Here is a 23,692-nt window from a genome sequence, read left to right as displayed (position 1 = left end):
AGTTATAAAGGAGTCAAAAATATTGTTTGAATGTTCACTGGTTTAAAAGATACATGGGGTGCAAAAAAAGTACCAAAATACAGTTTTTACCCGTTTATTCCCTAAAGGGACCGAATTTGAAAAAAGTACCAGACACCTGTCCGCTTATTTTTTAAATGAATGACGATAAGCTTTAAACTATTTTTGTATCTTTTCTAGTTTAGGAGATATGAGGTTACCGAATTTACCCGTTTTTACCCTTTTTTACCCCCTAAATATTCGAATTCCCAAAAATCCCGTCTTAGTGGATCTATTTGGTGGGAGACCTGTCCTTTTTTTTACTCAAAAGTCAGCTATCGTCGTAAAATTATTTTTAAAGGATCCATATATGGAGGCAAGGGTCAAATATTGTCTGACAACATAATTTATATAAGTATATAAAACTGACCTTTACAAACTGTTATTACGATTGGTTCATAAACAACATATTTAGTGATGTGTTCCTGGGGACACTTACATGGGGGATAGGTGAAATCATGAACCAATGTTGTCCATTTTTGATACCAAACAACGAAAACAAAAACTGTATCCTATATTTCAGATATTAAAATATTTATTAAAGAAGCTTTGCAATAATGATATGTCCTACTTCGAAGATAATTAAAAAAAAAACTCTCCTTTAAAATTTTGTTTTTGTCGGTTACGTCTTTTTTAAGAAAAGGGCTCGATATAAATAAAATATTTTCGTAATTTTTCTATTAAACTATTTATTATATAGATGAAATAATGAGATGAATTTGTGTAAAAAAATACATTAATTTAATGAAATAAAAATGAATGTCCTAAAATCTATTTTAAAATTTACATCCTGTGACTCGATTTGCGTATGCTACTAGCTAAACAGCAGGCAAATGTGAAGGCAACAAGTTCCACTAGCGCCACACCAATACCAGCATAACGTATAATATTCGTATTAGTGGCCCAGAAGTCTACAAATGTGGCACGGCAGCCAGGTTTAGTCATATACACGCTTTGGGGACATTCGCCTGTCATTGTACCGCAACATGAGCTTGGTACATTATCGCCATAGTTCTGGTAACTAGTTTTGCCACAACAATTCAACTATTTATAACAAAAAAATATTAAATTAATTAAATATTAACAAAGAATATATTTGCAACAATATTAAATACTTACAGCAATTTGTAAGGCATTCATGGGATAACCATTGGCAGAATCGTTCTTTTCCCAGGCCTTATCAACGGCTTCACCCATGGTATTAAGGAATTGTTGACGTTTAACAAAAATCCAAACCACCAAAGCCACTTGTAAAGCAAAGAGTATAAACATAAACACAGCATACTAAAAATGAGAAATAATATAAATTTTGAGTTTTGGAATTGGGAATAAGTTTAGGAATATAAAGTGGTCAACTTACTGTTGTTGTACAGCAAATACTCTCTCGTATGGAACCACAGCAACCGAAGAACGCCACTACAAAGACTATACAACCCAAAATAATAATTAGAATGGGTATTGTTTCGGTGTTGGCTTCAGGGAAATCAGAAAAATCTCCGATATTTTTAATCATAAGAGAGCCCAAGACTATCAATAATATGCCGCATATCTGAAAGTATTATAAATGAAAAATATTTTAGAGCAATATGCGTTAAATAACAATATTTGTTTAAAAATTATCCATAACGATGTTCATATTTTGATTAAAAACTTTTTATCGTTATTTTGTTCGTGTTCTATTTATATACCAAAATAGGCTATAGCGGTCCTCGATTTGACTATGCATCCACAATTAATTAAAGCAATCTTAATAAAATTGAGCATAAGTTATTTTTAAGCAAACATATAGTCATACTGCAAAGTATGGCGAAAATCGGGCCACAATTGATACTAGATGTCATATAAGGTCTGCTTTGGAAAATGACTAACATTTATATTTGACTTATTAGTAATATAGCGATGAAATTCGTCATAAAGAAGTGAAGCAAAATTTAATTTCCAAATTTTATGGATATCGGTCCCAAGTCTAACCCTTTCAAAAAATCAGTTCGTTGTACATAAAACTAAATGTAAACATAAAAATATTACAATATTTAGATACAATTTGTTATAAATGATTTGTTAAGAAATTAATCACTCAAATTCTTTAGAGATCGGTCAATGATTGATTTAAGTCCCAATGGATGGTACTATTCCGAAAATATGTCTGACGCTAATAATGTTTTCATTATGTCGATGAAAATAAGCTTCATAGCAATATAAAATAATTTGCTAAATTGTGTGAAGATAGGTCCATCATAGAATCCAGACCCCATAATAGGTTTTATTCGGAAATTGTTGTTTTGAAATGCAACATATGATATGTATAATCTCCAATTTGTTTCTGTTTATCTGGTTTTGTAAATTTTGAATTTCAAGCATTTTTATTCAAATCGCACCATGATTCATCAAATATTCATTCAAAATTCAATAAATTTTAATATCAATCTATAACATCATTTAGATTTAATATATACTATATATTCTCATTATGTATTTTCCAATTGTATTGATACAAAATTATTTATTTTTTATTTATTCACTATGAATCACTTCGAAAAGTTTTATTCTTTCGTTTTTAAAATCCATATACATATTTGAACTCGGTTCATTATATTCATTTCAAAATTTTTTAAATTTTATTTGATCTATTCTTTCACTTACCACAAATATTAAATTAAAAATATATAAAATATATTTAACAATATGTGCTAGACAATTCATTTTGATTGTGTTTTATATTTAATTATTTACAAAAAATAAAAATTCTTCAGTTAAAACTTTCTTGATTTCGAATCGCGTAAAATAAGACGTTTCGCGTCGATCGTTGATTTTCGAATAATTGAAATGATTTTGCCAACAAAGCCTTTTTAATGGGAATGTACTTAAAGTTGGTCGGTTGGTTGGGCGTTAGATGAATAAGTACTGCTATTGCTATATCTTATCTATATTTATCATTTTGTGGTTATTTTGATAAAAATATATATATATATTGTTTTTTGATTTCAACGTGTTGTTTTCAGCTAGAAGTGGAATGAATAAAAACCTATGTACATATGTGTAAAAAGTCTGTTTATAGACTTAAAAAATCAAAATATTCTACATTGCAAATAAAAGTACTTGAAATAAAAATAAGTATAATTTTAAATATTTATCTGGAAAAATTAAGTTGGGAACTACAACAAACTTAAAAATATATACATGAATCTCTCGGGTACATGAGTCACCACATATAAAACACATGGTTTTTCCCTCTTAGATTTTATTAATTATTAATTCATTCATAACTCTTCAAGATGGCATTTAAACATACATACCTTATAAGTACCTAAAAATAAAGCAGATTCGGACTCTAATCGGTAGTTTATAATCTGAAAACGCGTGAAACACAACATATCGATTGTTGCCCCAGATCATTCGCTATGGTAGATTATAACAGAAACCTGACATTATATTCTAAAGTAGGAAATGAAATTCTAATGGGTCGTTAATTTATCAGAATTTCGGAAGATCGATTTTTTCTTTCAGAAACTACCACGATTTACCGATTCATTAGATTACCGCTGAATTGCATTATCATAGTTATTATATCAGTTCATTTGGGTGAATCATTACAGAATTTGAGAAAGTGTTTAATATAGCAAATTATTTTTTTATCGAATTTTACTTTAATATCTGAATATTTAAACAACTTATTGAATTTTTTTAAGAGGAAGAAGGTAGGATCAATTACGAACCGATCTTTATCAAATTTTATTAAGAGATTTTTGGTTTTTTATAAACCGTGTTTGAGTCGAATTTCATCGTTGTAATAGCATTTTTAGGGCAGTTATAAACATTACAGTTATTTACTGATGTAGGCCTTATATGGGTGTCAGGGTCATAATTTATAGCAGGGTTTCTAAATGTTTTTTTATACAATTCTATGCTTAAAAGTACAGAAATGTACTATTTGTTACAAGTTTAACTTGTAAGATAAAAAGAATAATCTAAAGTGTTACTTCTCACAAAAATTAAAAGGAATACCAATTTCGGTAAAATTTCGATCAAACTTCAAAGGAAGAATAATAAAATTCTTGGTAATATTGTTAAGAAACCAGGAAGAGATTTTAACTAGAGGTTGTAATTTATACCAAAAAGAGTCCTTTTTAGAATTTTTTTAAATTTCTTTACGTTTCGGTGTAATCTTTGACCGGAAATTAAAATGGAGACACATCAGTGCTGGGGGATATGTAAGAGAACTATAGGCATGAAATGGGGTCTTAGTCCTACTATGTAATTGTAATTAGACTAATTCTATCTTATGCTTCAATAATCTGGTAGACTGCTTTGGGCAAAAAGTGTAATATCAAACAACTACAGCGTACATGCTGCTTGGGTATAAGTGGTGATATGTGTACTACTATTCCACCCATTGAAACATATTTAAGATATGAAGAGGCGCTTATAGCCGAACGGCTCTTTACTTTAGGCGAACTGGCCAAAAGCGCTTATAGGACTCGTCATTAATGTATACTGGACACATTGGAAGGTTATAAACAATCATCGGACGTGCCTGATCACATACCAGACACAGAATATGTTGGAAACTTTGAAATGCTGATCCCAGAAAGAATTTCTTGGTCAAGCGGAACTCTGCAGAGGCAGGATTACGAGCACATCTATACAAATTGGACGTGTGAATTCAGACGAAAGTTGAGTATATGGAGAGGACTGTGAAACTCTGGAGCACTTTCTTTGCCCTTGTCTGGCATTCGTCGAAGTAAGATTTAAGTATCTTGGAAGTGATATTATTCCGGAAATAACATTCCTGACTACCACTGATTGGAAAATTCTTAGGAATTACGTCCAGGAAACTGAGTTTCTATACATTGAAAAATAATACATTCGGTGATTATTTTCATGAAAAGGAGGGCACAACAGGCACCGTAGTGGACTAGGTGTATTTCTTCGGATTTGATGTAGTATAGAGGATATATACTACATCAAATCCGAAGAAATGCATCAACCTAACCTTATGTTTATTATACGATCGTTAACATTCTTAAGGTCTTTTACGAGCAATTTTAATGACTTTTCTTAATCTTGGTTAAAGTGATGAAGGGGTTCGCTTTAGGTGAAACATGTATGATTTTAACATAAGTGTATTTTGAATCATTGAACCAATGCGAATTCTTTTCCATTGGCTTAAAAATTTCGATATGTATAAATATATATTTTGAATCTATTTAGAGACACCCATATGGTGTTAAGCCCCCTACGACTTTTCGTACTTGTATTTCAAAATGCTAGATAAGTGCAAAAATAAAACAATGTTATCATGTGTAAACAATAATGAAAACATGATAATTATGATATTTAGTAATATTTCTATATTATTTTGCAAACAAAAATAATAAAAAGCTACTAATAGAAGAAATTTGAAATGGTAAAATATTTTGAAATAAACTTAGATGAATCATAACAGTCAACATTTTCAAAAAGTTGTTCTTTTTCTAATGTTATTTATGGCCCACACCTTACGTCATAGACAAATAGGTTAGTAACTCGACAATAAGAATAATTTAAATGATGGATAAAATTATATCGCTCACTTGCAACTTAAGGGTCCTAAAAACAAATTTGATGGCATTTTAAAAAGTTATCGTTTTTAAACGACTTATTGAAGTTTAATGGGATTAATTATCAAAATAAAAATTCTAAATTTAAATACAGTACTAGCTCGATTTGTAATAACCGACCACTAAAATACAATAACTACTACATACTTTTTCCGGAAAGTCACTTGTCCATTTTCACCTAGTCTATGATTTTACACAGTCTCTCGAAATTTCGCTTAAATCTAATACAATTTAGAACAGGAAAGTTTAAAGATTTATTTTTCTTTAGCTCCTAGATATGTAAATAATTTCAGTCATTTAAACATTTGCTGATAATAGAATTTTTACCTAAGTTCAATATGAACGTTAGTTGTGACAACAGGTACAAAATAGTATATTGCATTACTCATAACATTGAAGTAATTTAATTGTCAAAATTTCATCAAAGTACACTTATAGATAACTGCTGAATATTGTCCATACTTAAGAATTTGTATTTATTACGATTTTATATAGCCTGAATTTATGAACACAACCAAATCTTATCTTATAGACCTAATCTAATTTCACGGAAACATTTATTAAAAAATCAATCAATTTTCTAGTGCAAACTCGAAATATACATAAGTATAAACCTAAATAATTAATTTTAATTATGGGGAATTCGATAGGGATAGGGATTCACATTAATTTAATAATTTAGATTGTATTCATTGAATATTTAAAGTTGTAGATCAACACCTATAACACAGGCCAACAAAATTTGTAAAAATTCGAGACCAGACCAGATCAAAGTATACATTTCTAAAGATTTGTCTATCACGACAGGTGATGGATGGATGTTTGAAAACATCTTACACTTGAGACGCCGTAACAGCGCCAAAATATTATATTATAAAGGTGTCTTTGTGCTTTTATAGCGTCTTAAATATGGACAAAAACTGGATTTTCAAACTGCATGGCACGATATCTGCGAAATCGATGTGATAGACAAATTTTAATCAGATTCGGATTAAGCGCTGTTTAATCATTTAGAAAAGAATTCTTTGATCTCTTGGTTAAGCCACTTTTGGCCTGGATTGTCAATAAAATATTGTAGATATGTAATAATAATAGGGAGGCCGTCCGGAACTAGTAATTTAATCTACCATCTCGGGTTACTACTAACCACAGAATTAGCTAGGAGACTAGTAGTTATTTTAAAATGAACTTATCTTTGGAGGATGTTAATACATAATGTAAAGTCTATTATATAGACTAGTATATAGTCTAGTCCATATTCTGATCTATAGTCTTGTCTATAGTCTAGTCTATAGCCTAGTTAATTGTCTGGTCTATAGTCTAGTCAATAGTCTGGCCTATAGTCTAGTATACAGTCTATTCTATAGCCTAGTCTATAGTTTAGTCAATAGTCTGGTCTATAGTCTAGTATTATAGTCTATTCTATAGTCTGGTCAATAGTATAGTCTTGTTTATAGTCTAGTCTTTAATATAGTATATAGTCTACAATTTTTATAGAATTTATTACAATTAGTCAATTGGTAAATTACACATTAAATTTGACGTTTTCTAGCGGCTTTGCAAAAATATAAATCTGACCTATTGGATTTTGTGACGTGGTTTAACGAAATGATGGAAAAATATTGGCAACACTGACTCCTTGATGATATATCCCATCTTGGTGTATTGCAATCCGGGGGTAAAGAGGTGCTACCAGTACCTCTAGTCTGCCGCGACTATAAACGGGTAATGTTACTTCACTCCTCGGCAAGTCCTTGGTATGATTTGACTTGGGGTCTAAGCAGAGAACCACATAATCTGGTACTACGGGTGGCCAGTTGCCCGCAGGACTATGTCTTGGCTGGTCAGTTGGTTGAGGTTCCTTCGGGATCCAAGTAGTGGCTGTGGTTTAAACCCAAATTCGCGGGAAGAGTAAGTGACGGTTAAAAGACTGATGTAAGGTAAAGTCAATATTTCGGCATAAGTTCGGTGCTATTGCCGAAGACAACAAATACCCCAGAAAGGATTGACTATGGGACTAAGCGTTGGAAATGAGTTAGTGTTAATTGCATATGATACGGGATGAATGTAAAGGTATGCGGGACTCGACCACCAAAAAGACCACCGTGAAATAGGCCAACACGGCAGGTGTTCACGTAAAGCACTTCGACATTAATTTGACTCCTTGTCGACCAATTTTAATAACAATTACATATATCCAAACAAAACAATTTCCCAAAAACCAAAATAAAAAACTGCAACAATATTTGTTAAATAGGAATCCGAATGGTAGAGATATAATATTATCCTTTGGTGAGCTATACAATACTATGCGTACAAAACTACAAAAACCTGTAGTTAAAATTATTTTATATTATTTATTCAAAAACATATTATTACTATTAATTTGTACACTTTAAAATTAGTACATGTATTTATAAAATATTCATAATTCATATTATCATTAATTAAGAAAAGAAAATAGTATTTAAAGAGATTACAAAATTTCAAGTACATTTATGAAATTAATTATTTATGTATGAGCATAAGTAAACATTTTAAAAATATTATAAAAAAAGATATTATTTTAAGAAAAAAAAACTTAAAAATTATTTTAGATGCCTCGATTTATTCGTTTCAAAACTAATTTAATACATATTTTTTTGAAAGAAATTAATAGGCCGAACGACGTTTGTAGTTACGAATATTATTTGCCAAACAGCAAGCGAAAATAAAGCCAGCAAACTGAAAATAAAAGAAAAAATTATAAAATATTAAAAATTTATAACGGGGAATTATTAAATTATATAAATATAAGAGTTATTTATAGGTCTTTGGTTTTGAGAAATGTACCAAAGGACATACTTTTATGGAATGGCTAAATCAATGTCCCTCTTCCTTTATTAAAATGAATATAAACAAGTAAGAAATTATAGTCGGGCGTGACCGACCATATGATATTAAATGTTGACAATTATGAATATTAAATGTGATTTATTTTTCATAATAATTCATTGTTCCGATACATTTAAGCAACTTATGGATGTAAAACTAATTTTCTGAAAGAGGCTTTATTTGGGGGCTAGGGGCAAATATGGACCAAGCCCGATAAAGTTTTGTGAATATATTTATATAATATTTATTGTGCTGAAGTTAATTTTGGACATTCAAGTAATTTTCTGAAGGGGACTTTGTATGGGAGCTAGGATCAAATGAGGCCCGATCTTTATGAAATTTGGCAAGGTCATCAAGGCTTGTATAAAACTTAGTTGTGCCGCTTTTTATCGATATACAGGTATATTTAACATAATTATGAGCTCAGAAGCCCTTTTCGGGGGGTTTTGTTGTAAGGGGGCTAGGTGAAATAATGGACCGATTTTAACCATTTTCAATAGGCTTCGTCCTTGGATCAAAAAATTGTGCCAAATTTCATCCAATTATCTTGAAAATTGCTAAATCGACTCAGAAAACGATTCTAAGCCGATTGGTATACTTTAAGGTGGGTATAGGACGAATATTTTTGTATGTTACAAACATCAGCACAAACCCAATATACCCTCCCCACTAAAGTGGTGTAGGGTATAAAAATTAATTTCAAGAAAAAGTGATTATGTTACGCCGAACAAAATATTTAATTTATTTTAAAAGATATCATTTGATGTTGATTCCGTTTCTAAAACATCAAAATAATGTTCGTATACTCACAAAAGTAATATACATATTTCGGGTTCTCATTAGATTCTCAGACGATCTAGCCATGTCGGCCATGTTTTCAACAGAAAGATGGATGAAAAATATTCCAATAATAAAACAGTTTTTACTTCCCAAAATGACGTTTACTTGAGTGTGCGAAAAAGAGTCCTCAGAATCTCATGTTATAATAATTTTTATATGGACTGCCAAAAAATAGAAATTGAAGAGATGATAGTAGTTAGAACTCGCATTATCATTCGGAGAGTCATGCTGCGTTTGAAAGTTGCCTTAACATTTAAAAATGTAAAGCTACAGATCATTCTAGGTATTTAAGCTGAAAGCAGCGTTGCCACTTTGGTCCAATTGGACCAAAATTGGTAGTTTCAAATCTCTGAAATGATTTTTGGTAGTTTGGTCGGTAGGTTTAAATTTTGGTCCAAATTTGGTAGGATTAGATAATTTTGATCTCATGCATATTAATTTATAAACATTTCTGACCTTGTTATGGCAAAGTAATAAGAATTTTAATAAATACGTCAATCTTAAGTTTATCCTTGTTAAGTTTATATTGTTTGTTCTAAGAAAATATTAAGTTTCTATGTATTTCAACATTTCTGATTCATGAATGTTAGTAAGTTAGTTAGTTTAAAATGAGGATGTTACATAAAATCGGAAGGAATACTTCTAGGCTTGCATCGGTCCCGTTGTGAACTTCCTAACCAATGCCTCAGGTGGGAATTGAACGCACAACGTCAGGTCTGACTATAACATAAACCACTAACCTACTGGAGGCCACACTAATGCATTTTTTTCTAAGAAGCCAGATTCATGAATGAATATATAATTTGGTGGGACTACTCGGGAATGATTTTGGTACAAATTTTGTCGGAAACAGCAATTATGTATTTCATAACTATATAGTACCAAAGTGTTTGGAAATTTTGTCTAATTACGTAAAAGTAAACCATTGATTCTTCGGAACAAATCATTGTATGATATTACATATTAGTTTTAAAAATAATGAAACTCTTGACAGAAGCAATTGTCCCTAAGGAAAAATTTGGTAGTTTTTGGAACGTTTTGGTAGTTTTTTGTCGGAACTTTGGTAGGAAAAATAAATTGTGAGTGGCAACGCTGGCTGCAAGGTAGTCAGATAGTGAAAATGACTCCGCATATATTTACATATAATACAGATTGCTGCAGAGATTAAAGAATAGTTTGGAAACGATGTTCAAGTCATTGTGGGTTTGTTTGTTTGAAGTCTATAGACGGCTAAACGGCTGGACAGATTTTCTTGAAATTTCAACAGTACCTTCCTGTATATCTGGAAGGAACTATAGGCTACTTTTTATTTCAAAATTTCAAGTAGGCGAGGTGCCACGCCTACTTATTAAATAACTATTAAAAGTCATATATCTTGGAAACTGCTACAATTAGAGTCCTCAAATTTTGCACGGACAACTTTGACATCCATAAGTATATTTTTAGACAAAATGGGCGGAATGACTATAGTGGGCGTGGCACCTTCCATATTGAGAAAATATTAAATCAGTATATCTCGGAAAATGTAACAGTTAGATCCCGCAAATTTGGTCGGAGCCACATAAGTCTCAATATAATTAGTTAGCGTGGCACCTCCCATATTAATTAAATACACAAATTCGTTTATCTTGGAAACTATTAGAGTTAAAAACTTCAAGAACTTTAGCATCCATGTAAATATTTTGGGTAATAAATTGGCGGACTACCAATGGGGGGAGCGGCACCTCCCATATGAATTAAATACAACAAAATATTTTATCTAAGAAACTAATAGAACTAGATTCCTTAAATTTTGCAAAAAGGACTTTCATATTCATCTGAACCTTTTGGGGGAATAAAAGCGGACTTTCATGAGGAGGTGGCTTGGAAACCCCATATGTTTATATAGAAAAATTTGAGATACTGTAGAAGCTAGAATCTTCAAATTTTACATGAACATTCATGTGAACATTTAGTGAAAAATGGGCGGACTTTGAATGAGGGGATTGACCACTCCCATATGAATTAAATACAATATTATTTACATTTTTCATAGCTTACATTAAAATCCTTATTAGCGTTCGGAAAAATCGGCGAACTTGCAATAATTTGAGTGGCATTTCCCATGTGTAAGTGGGTTTTTTTTTGCTTTTAGTGTAGCAAACCACACTGGGTATAGCTAGTAATGTATAAAATCGTTCTAAATTTATATAAGTGAAAAAAAGCATTTATAAGATGCCAAATAAACAAAAATTTAATATCTTACGGTCTGAATGGCGCCAAATGATGTAGAAAAGGAAACCGAAACCTTTTTTAACATTGTGGTGAAAGATTGACATAATCAATCTTAAGGAATTACGATATTATGGTAAAAAGTGGAATTTAAATTTTCTCAAAGATTTACCAGTCTCGTTTCCTTTCTAAGGCATTCGTCTCATATTATTATATCTTCCACATCGAACACAATGGCCAGATCTCAAACCGATGAAACATTTAAGAGAATAGGCGGATAGGTGAGTTAAAAAAAGCGACAAAAATTAATAGGCTAAATCGAATTACTGGTTCCACAATTATTCAGTCGTAAACATTGCAAATTTTTCACAAAAAAACCGTCATGCCCAACTTAAGGGTCCCATAAAATATAAAACGTATACGTTATGGATTTAATTTGGATTAAATAACCCATGCCAAGCTTACCTCTATAGCAGCAATAACTAAACCAGCATATTTAATAATATCGGCATTTTTATCCCAGAATCCAACAAAAGCTTCTTTGCAGCCAGTCTTAAATACGGTTTCATAACGACAGTCTTGTGGATTCTTACAGCATGAAGTAGGGAAATAACCCTTGAAACTATAATCCAAGTAACTGGTACGACCGCAACATTCCATCTATATGGGCAAGTAAAACAAAATTATTGTTAAAAAAACATTTGAAATATCAGAAAAATAACAACAAGCATACACTTATTTGTATGGCATCCATATAATCGGCCGAGGTAGTTCTCTTCTGCCAGGCCTTCTCGACAACATCACCCATAATGATTAAGTATTTGTCCTTTTGCAACCACATGTATGTTACCAAAACCAATTGGCCAATCATAAGTACAAACAACATAATGGAGTACTGAAATTGATATTAATTAAAAGATAATTAAGTATTTCCCTACATATTTGAAAGTCGAACTTACGGTCATTGACATGCAATAACTTTCTCTGATGGCACCACAACATCCAAAGAATGAAATCAATAATATAACGACACCCAAAACAATCATTGTTAGGGGCACCTGTTGGGATTTAAGTGCATCCGCAAAATCTTCCACCGAATGGATGTTGCTGAACAACAAAGCACCAAATACGATCAATAATATGCCACATATCTGAAATGAGACCGAAAAAAAGTTTATATAAAGAGTAATATTCAAAGTCGAGCTTCAGTATATTAAACTAATTTATTGAGCTTTACTTTTTCTCTTGGATATAGGGTTTGCTTTTATAGCCTTTCAAGATTGAGAACAACATTAGTTTTTCGAAACTCTCTTTAAATCGGTAGAAGTTAGACATTTATATACAACTTGCAATGAGGAGTAATATCTAGAAAGCGGTCCTATTTACATTGTTCATCAACATTTATAAATATGAACGATTTTTTATTCTAAAATTTAAGTTTAAAATAAGGTAATCTTTAATGGCTCCCAGGTCCTAAAATAAGCCTGGTTATGGAGCATATTTATGTTGAAAATCGATATCGGAGATATTTTCAGAAGAAGGACTTCTAAGGAGCTGGAATCAATTATGTATCGACAGAATAAGATAATATAATTATATAAATATTCTAGATTTGTAATAGAAGAACGAACTTAACAAAGTATTAAACTATATCGAAAGCTTTAAGAACTGTGTTACGGATTTAAATCTTAGGGAACGCGTTTAAAAAATTAATTACTCTTTAAAATATAGTTCAATTAGAGAAATGAGGAATCAATTCTTTCAAAGCTTTATTTCAAATGAACGTAAGTACAATGTGACATGTTAATATTTGATTACATTAGTAATAAACGTAATTTATCTAACAGATATGATTATATAAATTACAATACTTACAAAGTATTAACACATTTAATATTATTTATTATATTTATACATTGTTTATCATTTTCACAGCAATTATCAAATGCAGGAACATTCATTCCTAAACTATACATAGGAAATTTGAAAAGTCAGTCAGAAAATTTGATTACAATTATAACAGAGTAATATATTAATTAGATTGTTATCAACAATTTATCACAAACTTAATTAAACCTTGAGATTTATGAAAAACAACTAATCTGTTAGGCACAAACTTGCGCCAAAATCGAACTTGTCAACAATAACTTTCTCAGGAAATTGATACACAATTTTAATATCATAAAAAGTCATTTTACCTAAATTTAGTTAATGTAATTATATACAGTGTCTCGAAAAATAGTGTATTAATGAACTTAAAATGTTTATGCAAATCGATTTACACAAGCATTATCTCAGATATCGTTTAGTTTATTGGGTACAATGGATTCATTTTATAATTTTTACAAAAACATTTATTAAAGTGCAATTTTACTATTTATTATACCCATGTAAATCAAGTGTAATTTATTCATTTACTTTTGAATTTATAACAACAACAAAAACTGAAATAAGAGTATAAAGACGTGACAAAATGTTAAAATATTGAATTAAATTTAATTTTGAATATTAAAACTATAAACAACAACAATAACGCACATGATTTCTTCATATTTATTATAAATGACGTAATATTTTTCGCATTCCTAAAGTTGTACAAATAATATAGTATGTATAGTGAATAGAATTTATTCAAAAACAAAATATTAACTAATGACGATGTAAAACAACATAAAATTTGTATTATTACTACGTGTAAATGTGTAAAAAAAAGACATAAAGATGGAAACCGAAAAAGTTTTTGAAATACATATTAATATGATTCAATTCGCCACTATCCATTACACTTTTCCGTTCTTTGAAATGAAAAATAAAAGATAAACAATTTTTTAATTTTGTTTTAATGTCAAGGGTCATTCTAGTGTCAGTTTGTATTTTTTGTATTTAACTCAATGTCCATACTTCCGAAATAGTAATCAAATTTGAATTGTTTTACTACATATTGCACGAGATGATGTGTTATTTGTTGTTGCAACTTTTTCTCTTTCACTTTAATTAAAACATTTGATCTTTCGTATTGACCCCAAAAATGTATCGGAGACATACATACAATTAATAATGACAAGAAATTGTCATATATACGAACGATATTTTAATTATTTAATTTATTCTAAACTCATCGCATAAAGTAAACAGTCATATGGTTATTATTAATAGTGCCCTTCATTGTATGAGACATTTTTTAAAATTTAAAACAATTTTCCACAAAATTTTGTTAGAAACATGAATTTATGTAATTAATGAAAATTTTTTAAAGTCTTAAAAATAGCACTTATTTAATATAATAGAAATATTAAAAAAAAAAACTATAACAATATGTAGTACTTCCATGTACATTAGAGTATCCCTAGGAACAGCATTTCTGAGAATTTCTTGTAAGAATACTTCTTAATCGATCCGTATTACTGTACAGTAAATCTTGGAAAGAATGAACTATATTTGTATTTAACTTCCTTATATTTTTAATTCGGCTTTAATTTTTTAAATCATTCTTTGAATTTTAATTTTACATTAAGTTGAATTAATTCCTAAGAGAATCCATTCTTTATGAATTCATGATTCATTGAATGATCATTCTTATTTGTTTAATACCTTCTATTACAAATTAAATACATTTCTAATACAATTTTTAATATACAGAATGCTTTTAAATTATAAAACAAAACTTTTATTCAATCTATTTAAAATTGAATAGTTGAAATTTTTTTACAATTCAAAGGGAATAAAAATCAATAGGAATTGTTGAAATTTATTTTAACTCAATTTGTAACAGATTGAATACAAACAAAATTAATTCATTCAGAAGGAAAGCTTTAAGAATTAATTATAGGAATTAAATCGGAGGGAATGTGTTTGAAGAATTGTTAATTCTTAAAAATTTAACTTAATTTCAGAAAAAGAATTAGGGAATGAATTCTTTTAGAGCTTTGCTATACAGTGTTTCACTGTTTATACAAATAACACAAATAAGTTGTCTTAAAAATTTCCTAATTTTGAGCACATTGTTGGGAAAATATTCATAATTTTTTGAAGTACTTTAAGTCCTCTGAATGACTTTTAGTGTATTATGAGTGTCATATAAACTAAAAAAGTTTATGAAATGCTAAATAATTTTGTAAATATTTAGATATTTTATTAAAATATTAGAGAATTTATGAATTTATAATTGAAAAACAATTGCAAATTGCACTGAGATCAAGATTTTCAATCCCTGGTAGGGAACTGAGAAAGTTTTCAAAAATACGTATCGCATCGTTTGAGAGGTTTGCCTACAAAAAAGTTTTACACGGTACACATGTGATATACATATCGTCACCTGGAATGCAAACGGCTCTAACTAACCAAAAATTCAAAATCGATTTTATTGGTGATTCTAATGTATTGCATCAAAACAAAAGTCCACAAAATTGGACTCCTCCGACCATAATTATCGATTTTATTGACAGAAAACAAAAGGCCCTATCTGCAAAAACATTTAAATATTAAAGGTAAAAAGTCCAATTTATCCATTTTTTTATACGCCATTGTCAACTATCATAACAAATGATAGGTTTCACTATTAAACAATTTGTTTATTTACTACAAATAAATCGCGTTGATAGAAACAAACTTTTCAATATAAATAGTTTTTTGCTTCTCCTGTAAAATTTAAAAAATGTTAGATAGGGCCGTTTGCGTTTTTGGTGACGATATACATATGTGTATGTATGTACATTAGGCTTCCTTTCAAAAAATAAAATGTTTCCCGTTTTTGTGATATGACAACTTTTTAGAAGGTTTTTATATCAGTGATTACTATGCCGTAATAATTTTTTCAAAATTCCAACTCCTTCTTCTGCATATCTGAGGCGGAAACCACTGATTTTGAGCGACATTTTTTACAGAGCCGAAACTGCAGAATTTATAGGAAATCATGCTCTAATAATTGATTTTATAGGAAAAATCAATAAGAAGGAGCTTAATTTCACACTTTTATAATGCTTCAAAAGTGCATTTAGTATTATCCAAAGATGTACTTTTTTCAAAAAATATTTCAAAAAATTTTTTTCTTTGTGCATAATCAAAGTATGATTTTTGCTGAGACAAATTGTGCAAAAACAAAAATTTTATCATTAACCCTTTAGATGTGAGGAGACTTTAAATTTTCAGATTTTAAACTTTACAACGCTATATTTCGAAAACCACGAAAGTTATAAGGCCCAAAATTTGTCATTATACAAGTTATATATGAAAAATTAATTGGATAGAGTTTTATTAAATTCGGAGATGATGATGATGAAAAACACCATCGTTTGATGGAAAATTATTAAACCACAAGCCAACATTATAACCATCATAACTCCTAAACGGATTACAATATATTAAAAATTTTAACACTATTTTTTTAGGGGCATTGAATATTATATTTACGAATGATAAAATCAGGTTTTGATTTTTTTTTTAAATTGCATTTTTTCTTTTGCTCTTATGCATTTATAGTGCATCTAAATTCTGTCATATTAAGATTATATATCTTAAATTTTCCTGTAGAATAGTATACTAAAGTCGGATATGAAATATGTTCAGCAGTTTTCGGTCTATAAAAAAATGACACCCAAAATCGGTATTTTGGCCGCAGATATGCAGATGAAGGAGTTGAAATTTTAACAAAATAATTACGGAAATATTAGCGCTGTTACAAAAACTTTCATAAAAGGTATGATATGACAATTTTAAAAATATTGCGTGAAGCCTAATGTACATATGTATAAATATTTTTGTTTTTAGTTATAGAAATTGTAAACCAAATTTTGTAACTTTTGTTTATTTGAACAAAATATTTTTTTTAACTCAAAAACTAGTTGTAAAACAAAAGCATTAAAACTGGTTAACCTCGAATTTTATTTTTGATTTTGTATGCATCTTGACGAGAAATTTTATTTAAAAAACTGGTTACGAATGGTAGATTTTGAATTTATGTTTTATTAATGTTAAAATGTACAATTTTATGTTAATATTTACTGTACATACATATATCTGTATCTATGTATGTGCTTCTGCTTAGAAAAAAGCTCTTTATTACAACAACATTAGTATGTATTTCTTTCCACAAATACACAGAAAACGCAAAAAGAAATAACAAATAATTATGTTACTTCTAAATGTTTAAACAATGATGCTAAATTAGAGTTTTGAGGGGATTTAAAAAAACGTTACCAATTTTGTGTTTTGTTTCGATTTCAAAGATCTTTTATTTAAATTATTCTCTAAAAAAGTACTAAAATGCTTAACCATTTTGGCTTAACATTCTAACATTTTTTCTTATTTTTAAATTACTTCTATTACAAACTGAATGAAAGAAAGAAAAACTACTAAATTCGATTTGGAAAATATAAAATGTTTTTTTTTAAATATTAAACTAAACGTTCCACAGTGAGACATTTGGCACTTTTAGAACGACATTAATCAAATCATAGTGATATTGAGTTCTAATTTTAGTTACAGTTAGCAAACAATTGGCCAAACGCTCCACATAATAATCAGCACGATAAGACTGCTGCCACGCCCATTTTTTACAAGTATATATTGAATAAAAATTAAATTTTAGGTCGCATATATCTCAAAACTTTTGCAATCGATTTTGAATTTTTATATATTTTTAGAAAGCCAATTTTATACAGATTGCTATTTATTTATAAGAAAATGCAAAATATAAATATTTGTAGCACAGTCTCTGGAAAAAGTTAATAAAACCCATTTTCCTATTTAAACAAGTTTTCAACGTTTAGGTAATGTTTTAAACGGGTTAGTATTATCCGATTTGTCTCAAACGCTCTGCATTGCAGTTTTAGTGCATGCTCTTCTATACTTTTTAAAAACATGCTTTATATAACCACCCTAATGAATATTAGGGTAGTCACTCTTAGAAATTTTTATCAAATTGTACAAATATTTGCAAATAAGTGAATGCAACATTAAAAAACAATTTATACTCTAATTAAAATTTAAAATAAAATTTAAATTCCGCGGTTTTTACAAAGAACAAAATAAATTTATAATCTATGAATTTAAATCTGGAAATAAACAGAAAATTTTACTTTTTAAATAAAGCTATGACACCTGATTGGCTTAAGTAATTGTTTTTTAAAAGCACTAATTGTGGGCTAATATATGGTGCCGAGGCCAAAATTTATGTATACCCCTAACGTGAGTTTACACTTAATTAAAAAAAAAAAACATATTAAATTCTATAGGACACTCTATTTTCTTTTGAATATATCTGAAGATCGCAAAAGATCGCAGCCAATTTTCATATATATGTTTCTATAGAAAATTTTCTATGCAAGGGTTATAATTAGATAACTGCAATTGGCTGCAGTCATTAGATCTATTCCATTAAAAATATAATTTTTAAATATCTTTTTATTATTAATATTATTTTTCCTTAGAGTTAAAAATAAAACCTTTAAAATTGAGCTTTTGTCTAAAAAATCATTGCAGAATAATCTTGAAGTACTAAATTATAATACAGTGAAGAAACTATATAAATATCTGAAATATTTACCAAGATATACGCATTCAAAATTAATATGCCGCTTCAGGAATATTACAAGAAATTTATTTTATTTTTAAAAGTAGCAACTTTAAGCACCTATATTTCGGGTTAAAGGAACTCTGCAATATTTTTAGTTATTTTTCTATAGTATATGGAATGCTTACTGTTAACTATAATAACAAGCAAGACAATTGGAAAGCGTTTAATTTTTTATTTTTGTCGTTCTAAAAGTACCAAATGTCTCACTGTGCGTTCTTTAGATTTATTTAAATTAAATAGAAAGGTTTAAATTTGGTTTGTAATTGATTTCAAACTAAATTTTTTTAATTTATATGAAATATAAATTTATTTATGATTTCGCCAATAAACAATATTTTCTATCAAAAAAGAGTTTACATAAAGTACATAATAAAATACGATATTAATATTAAAATTAAAAATAAAAATAAACTTACCGAACATAATAGATTGAATAAAAATAGTATATATTTCACCATTCCCATGCCACAACTCATTTTGTTTTATTTTTTATTAGATGAACTGAAATGATTTGTTTACATTTATTATAACTATGTTATAAATACGCCTTATAAAACAGGTTTCGATACAAACAAAATAAAATATTAAAAGCATTTTAGTTCTCGTTAAATGAAAAAAACAATCCATTTTTTCCTTAATTATTTATTCTACAAATAATCTTGTAAATTACATGCAACTTTTCTTAAAATATATATGTTTGTGGAGTCATTTTTAACGAAAAAAATATAAATATTCTGCATTTCGATGTGATTTAAAACAATTGAATAAAACCAAATAATTTATCTATATGTTGAAAAAAATTTGAATTAATACACATAAAATGCTATAAATAGGCCTTTCGATCAAAATTATTTATTTCAGTTCCTTAGTTATTATTCCGAATGAGTTTATTTTAGGTCTTTGAAATTGAGTTTATTCATATTTCTGTTTGACGTTTTACTTAATCTGTAGCAAAATACGGAATTAATTACCTATTTGATTGGAAAGTCTATGGAAGGGTTAATAATTGTCTCTATTTATCCGATTTGGAAAGGTCGCAGTAGTATCATTGACCAAAAGAGCTAGCCATACAAAACATTTCTTTAAAAAGGCCATAAAGTAATTCATGATCATGATAAAAATATGATATTTTTACCATGATTCAGATTGAATATGTTAAATAAATAGCAAAAAAAAGTAAAAAAATCAGTCTCAAAGTGCCTAAATTTTTATTTCTATAAAATAAATATCTTTGTATTTATAAAATCCACTTTAATTTTCTGCCACAAATATTTCAAATGAGTAATTAATTGTTTTAACTGTTTTTTTTTAGTTTAGCGAAACCAGTTTTCCCTTTTGGTCAGTTTAAAGTTTTCCACTGTAAAGTAGATACATATTACGGAAACCAAACATTTGAGCTAATAGGGATCAAACTATACACTAATAACGGCAAGTCGAAATGCAGAACATTATTAAAATTTACATTTGTTTTTAAAAGTTACGTCAATTTCTAAATTTAACGAACTAATTCGGGTAATAGTTTTTCTTTGGGTAATATGGAGGCCTTGAAATCGTAAAAAGCTTTCCAGATCCAAGGATAATGAGAAACTTTGGCCAGCATAGATTCTCTTGATTGTGTGGATGCTTCAACATTTGCCAAATGTTTATAGTACTTGGCGTTTCTTTTAACGCTACCATTGGCATCTTCAGCAAAACGGGCGAAACGTAATTTTAGCAAAGTTTCGGAAATGTCCAATAAACGATTGCCCTTGGGAGGATGTACCAAACAAAGTTGCGAGACAACATATTTATCGGAGGCGCGGTTGTTTAGTGGTATAAAAGTGGCCTCACGTCCGACCAGACAATTTTGCAACCAGGAAATACCATTGCCATTAACCTTTACGCCCGGCAACTTAATGGGCAACAAACGTTTATTGCTCATGAATAGAGGTATTAATGGGCGGTGACTGATGAGCAGTAAAGTATCTGGACCCTTTTGCTGTACATCCTTGATGAGACCAGTGTGCATGACACGCTCATTGATTAGGCGATCTGGTATGTGGGAGGGCTTCTTAAAGGGACGCACCAAATAGGCGGGTTTACGTTTAGCATACGCCACCAGCAACATTAAACCCGAAGTGCCATAAATTAGTACCTCTGTACCCAGTGTTTCGCGTTCCATAATGTTGCATAAGTTTTGATATTTTTCGGCAATAAATGACTTGGTTGCTTCCATTTTGTGTAGAAAATAATTGAAATCAGTCTTCTTGAGATGCGAATGCAAATGTTGTATTTACTATTGTTGTTGAAGTTTGTGGTTAAGTTTTTAGTATCGATACTATTCTGAGTTTGAAATTTAAGTACGTTTTGCAATGTTTTTTAACCTACAAAAATTTAAGATGCCGATTAGTTAAACTTGTTGAATAATTGAATTGTTTTCTTATTTTTATAAAACTGATGACATCATTTACTTTTTTTTTTTTTTTTTGTTATTTTTATATGAATGATGATCGATCTTTTCTACTTGCACAATTCTCTAGACGCACATTATTAAATGCCCCGCTCCATGTATTAACTAATTTGAAAATATTTTTAAATATCGTTTTGTTATTCAATTCAATATGTATAATATTTTTATTTGTCTCTTTTGTGTCTTTTTTCGGCAGCAATCTTTCGTTCTTTTATTTTAATGTCTAAAGTCGACCAAAGAAGAATCTTCTACACAATTGTCAGTGTTGTTTTGTTTGTCAGTTTGTTTTTTATTATTATTTAACTTGACAATTTGCCGTATTGCAGACAGCAGTTTGACATTTTCTTTGTTGTTTTCTGGTTTTTATTTTTATATTTTATTTCTTAAAAATATTTATTATGTTTTATTTTCATTTCAACATTCGCTTTTTTTAGATTGAAGGTCGCCTCAAAACATCACACTATCGCACAAACATAGTTACACCTACAAAAACAATAGGTGTGAGTGAGAAATAAAAAAAAAAACTACTTTTATTTCCTCTCTGTGCTTATTTAACAAAAAACGAGAACTAAAAGCTTTTAAGCTTTTATTTTGAATTTTTTTTAATGTGGTTATTTTTCAAAATATTTGTGTCAAAAACTGATCTTGTTGATGTTTTTGTTGTTTGTACCTTTTTGAATAATAATTTATATGTATGTAAATTAGATTTGTGTTTAGTAGTTTTCTAAGCAAAATAACAACAAAAAAATATCACTTTTGTTGTTTCACGTTTTATTTTTTATTGTTGTTGTATAAATTAACCAAGTTAATTTAATTCTCTTATTCGGAGCTTAACGTCTTAACCAGCGTCGTGTTCGTTACAAACTGATTGTCATTATTGGCGGTTGTGATGGAAAAACCACCAGTTGAATTTAATTTGAAAACATTTACTTATATAGATATGTATGTTTGAATGTCGTACATATTTTGTTTTTATTTTTGTTATTGTTTATTATTTTTTATGAGATCTTGTATTTTGGTGACTTCTCTCGCCAAAACCTCCCATAAAACATTTCATACGTACAAATTTCGTTATTTCAACCGATTCATCTCTAATAATAATCATTCATTCATTCATTCAAATGAGAGTCAGACAAATCTAATTAAACGCAATTATATATTACGTTTACATTGACTATGTTGTCATTATGATTGTGTTGGCTTTTGTTTGATCTAATACTAACGTATTTATGTTTTTTACCCTTCACTACCACATCGGTGACAATAGAGGGTCTATATAAGTTTATCATTATGTTTGTAACATTGAGTATTGTTCATCGAAATAACGGCCCTAATGTGACTTCGACAGGTCTATACAAACCACCGAAATAATGAATTTATTGCAAATCTACTAAAATCCAATTGCATACATTCACGAAATTGAAGTGTTAGTGACCGGCCTAAACTTGTTATGTAATATAAATCCATTATATATGTAGGTATGTTAAAGATTTAGATACCGTATTTTAAATAACGGAATAAACACAAAATTTTGATCAAAGATTTGAGATTTGCATGCGTTTCGTGGTGGACAATCGGGCCCAATATAATTTTTAATCTATAATTGTCAAACCCTACTCTATTTAATGCAATGAAAAATTCGGTGCGGGCTCGATTTGCGAAACTACCTATTATGTATTGCATTTGACCGATTTGCGCAACAGCCCATATTTTAACATTGCAACTTTATAACAGCATCTTTTTTAAAAAACGTTCGCGATAAGTGAAACTTTGCAAATATTTGGGAGCTATGTATGTATGTATATATCTTTTTATTCTCTTTGTTTTTCCGCCAGAAACTTATAATTTGATGTCCCCGGAAATACAAGTGTAGATAAACACGATGTACATATGTATCTGGAAACCGACATTGAAGAATCGTTAAGTTTAAATTTGAAAAAAAAAATTTATTACAAAAATTTTTCAGTTAAAACTGAATGTGTACATTATCGAGCATAAAGTCTTCTATGTAGGTGAAGTATTATTAAAATTCGGCATAACTTAATATTGCACTCAAACTTGTTTTTATGTACGTATGTATGTATGTAA

General features: G+C 29.2%; 2 protein-coding genes across 5 annotated transcripts; both read right to left on the bottom strand.

Annotated features, from left to right (window-relative positions):
- Positions 1–735: 735 nt before the first annotated feature.
- Positions 736–22,471, bottom strand: LOC119614958 (CD63 antigen-like). The gene is made up of 9 exons (XM_037971075.1): positions 22,275–22,471; positions 19,572–19,656; positions 12,542–12,733; positions 12,316–12,477; positions 12,048–12,242; positions 2,701–2,766; positions 1,418–1,606; positions 1,177–1,341; positions 736–1,101 (listed from the first exon to the last, which is right to left on the bottom strand). Exons 2-9 carry the CDS (start codon positions 19,629–19,631, stop codon positions 841–843), a joined length of 1,290 nt encoding a protein of 429 aa, XP_037827003.1. The 5' UTR covers positions 19,632–19,656; positions 22,275–22,471; the 3' UTR covers positions 736–840.
- LOC119610916 lies at positions 19,616–22,470 on the bottom strand. Of its 4 annotated transcripts, none has more exons than XM_037966367.1 (2): positions 21,681–22,084; positions 19,616–21,518 (listed from the first exon to the last, which is right to left on the bottom strand). In XM_037966367.1, exon 2 carries the CDS (start codon positions 21,368–21,370, stop codon positions 20,651–20,653), a length of 720 nt encoding a protein of 239 aa, XP_037822295.1. In that variant the 5' UTR covers positions 21,371–21,518; positions 21,681–22,084; the 3' UTR covers positions 19,616–20,650. The 4 variants fall into 4 exon arrangements, with proteins under 4 accessions (XP_037822295.1, XP_037822517.1, XP_037822373.1 ...); XM_037966589.1 differs by lacking the exon at positions 21,681–22,084 and adding an exon at positions 22,275–22,470 and having other exon boundaries at positions 19,782–21,518; XM_037966445.1 differs by having other exon boundaries at positions 19,782–21,518; positions 21,606–22,062.
- Positions 22,472–23,692: the final 1,221 nt, after the last annotated feature.

Source organism: Lucilia sericata, unplaced genomic scaffold (assembly GCF_015586225.1).
Source record: "Lucilia sericata isolate MDLA Ls3-8-SP2 unplaced genomic scaffold, ASM1558622v1 Contig000002F_arrow, whole genome shotgun sequence".
Lineage (NCBI taxonomy): Eukaryota > Metazoa > Arthropoda > Insecta > Diptera > Calliphoridae > Lucilia > Lucilia sericata.
Note: the sequence above shows the minus strand (reverse complement) of the source record. Positions and strands in the feature narration are given on the sequence as shown.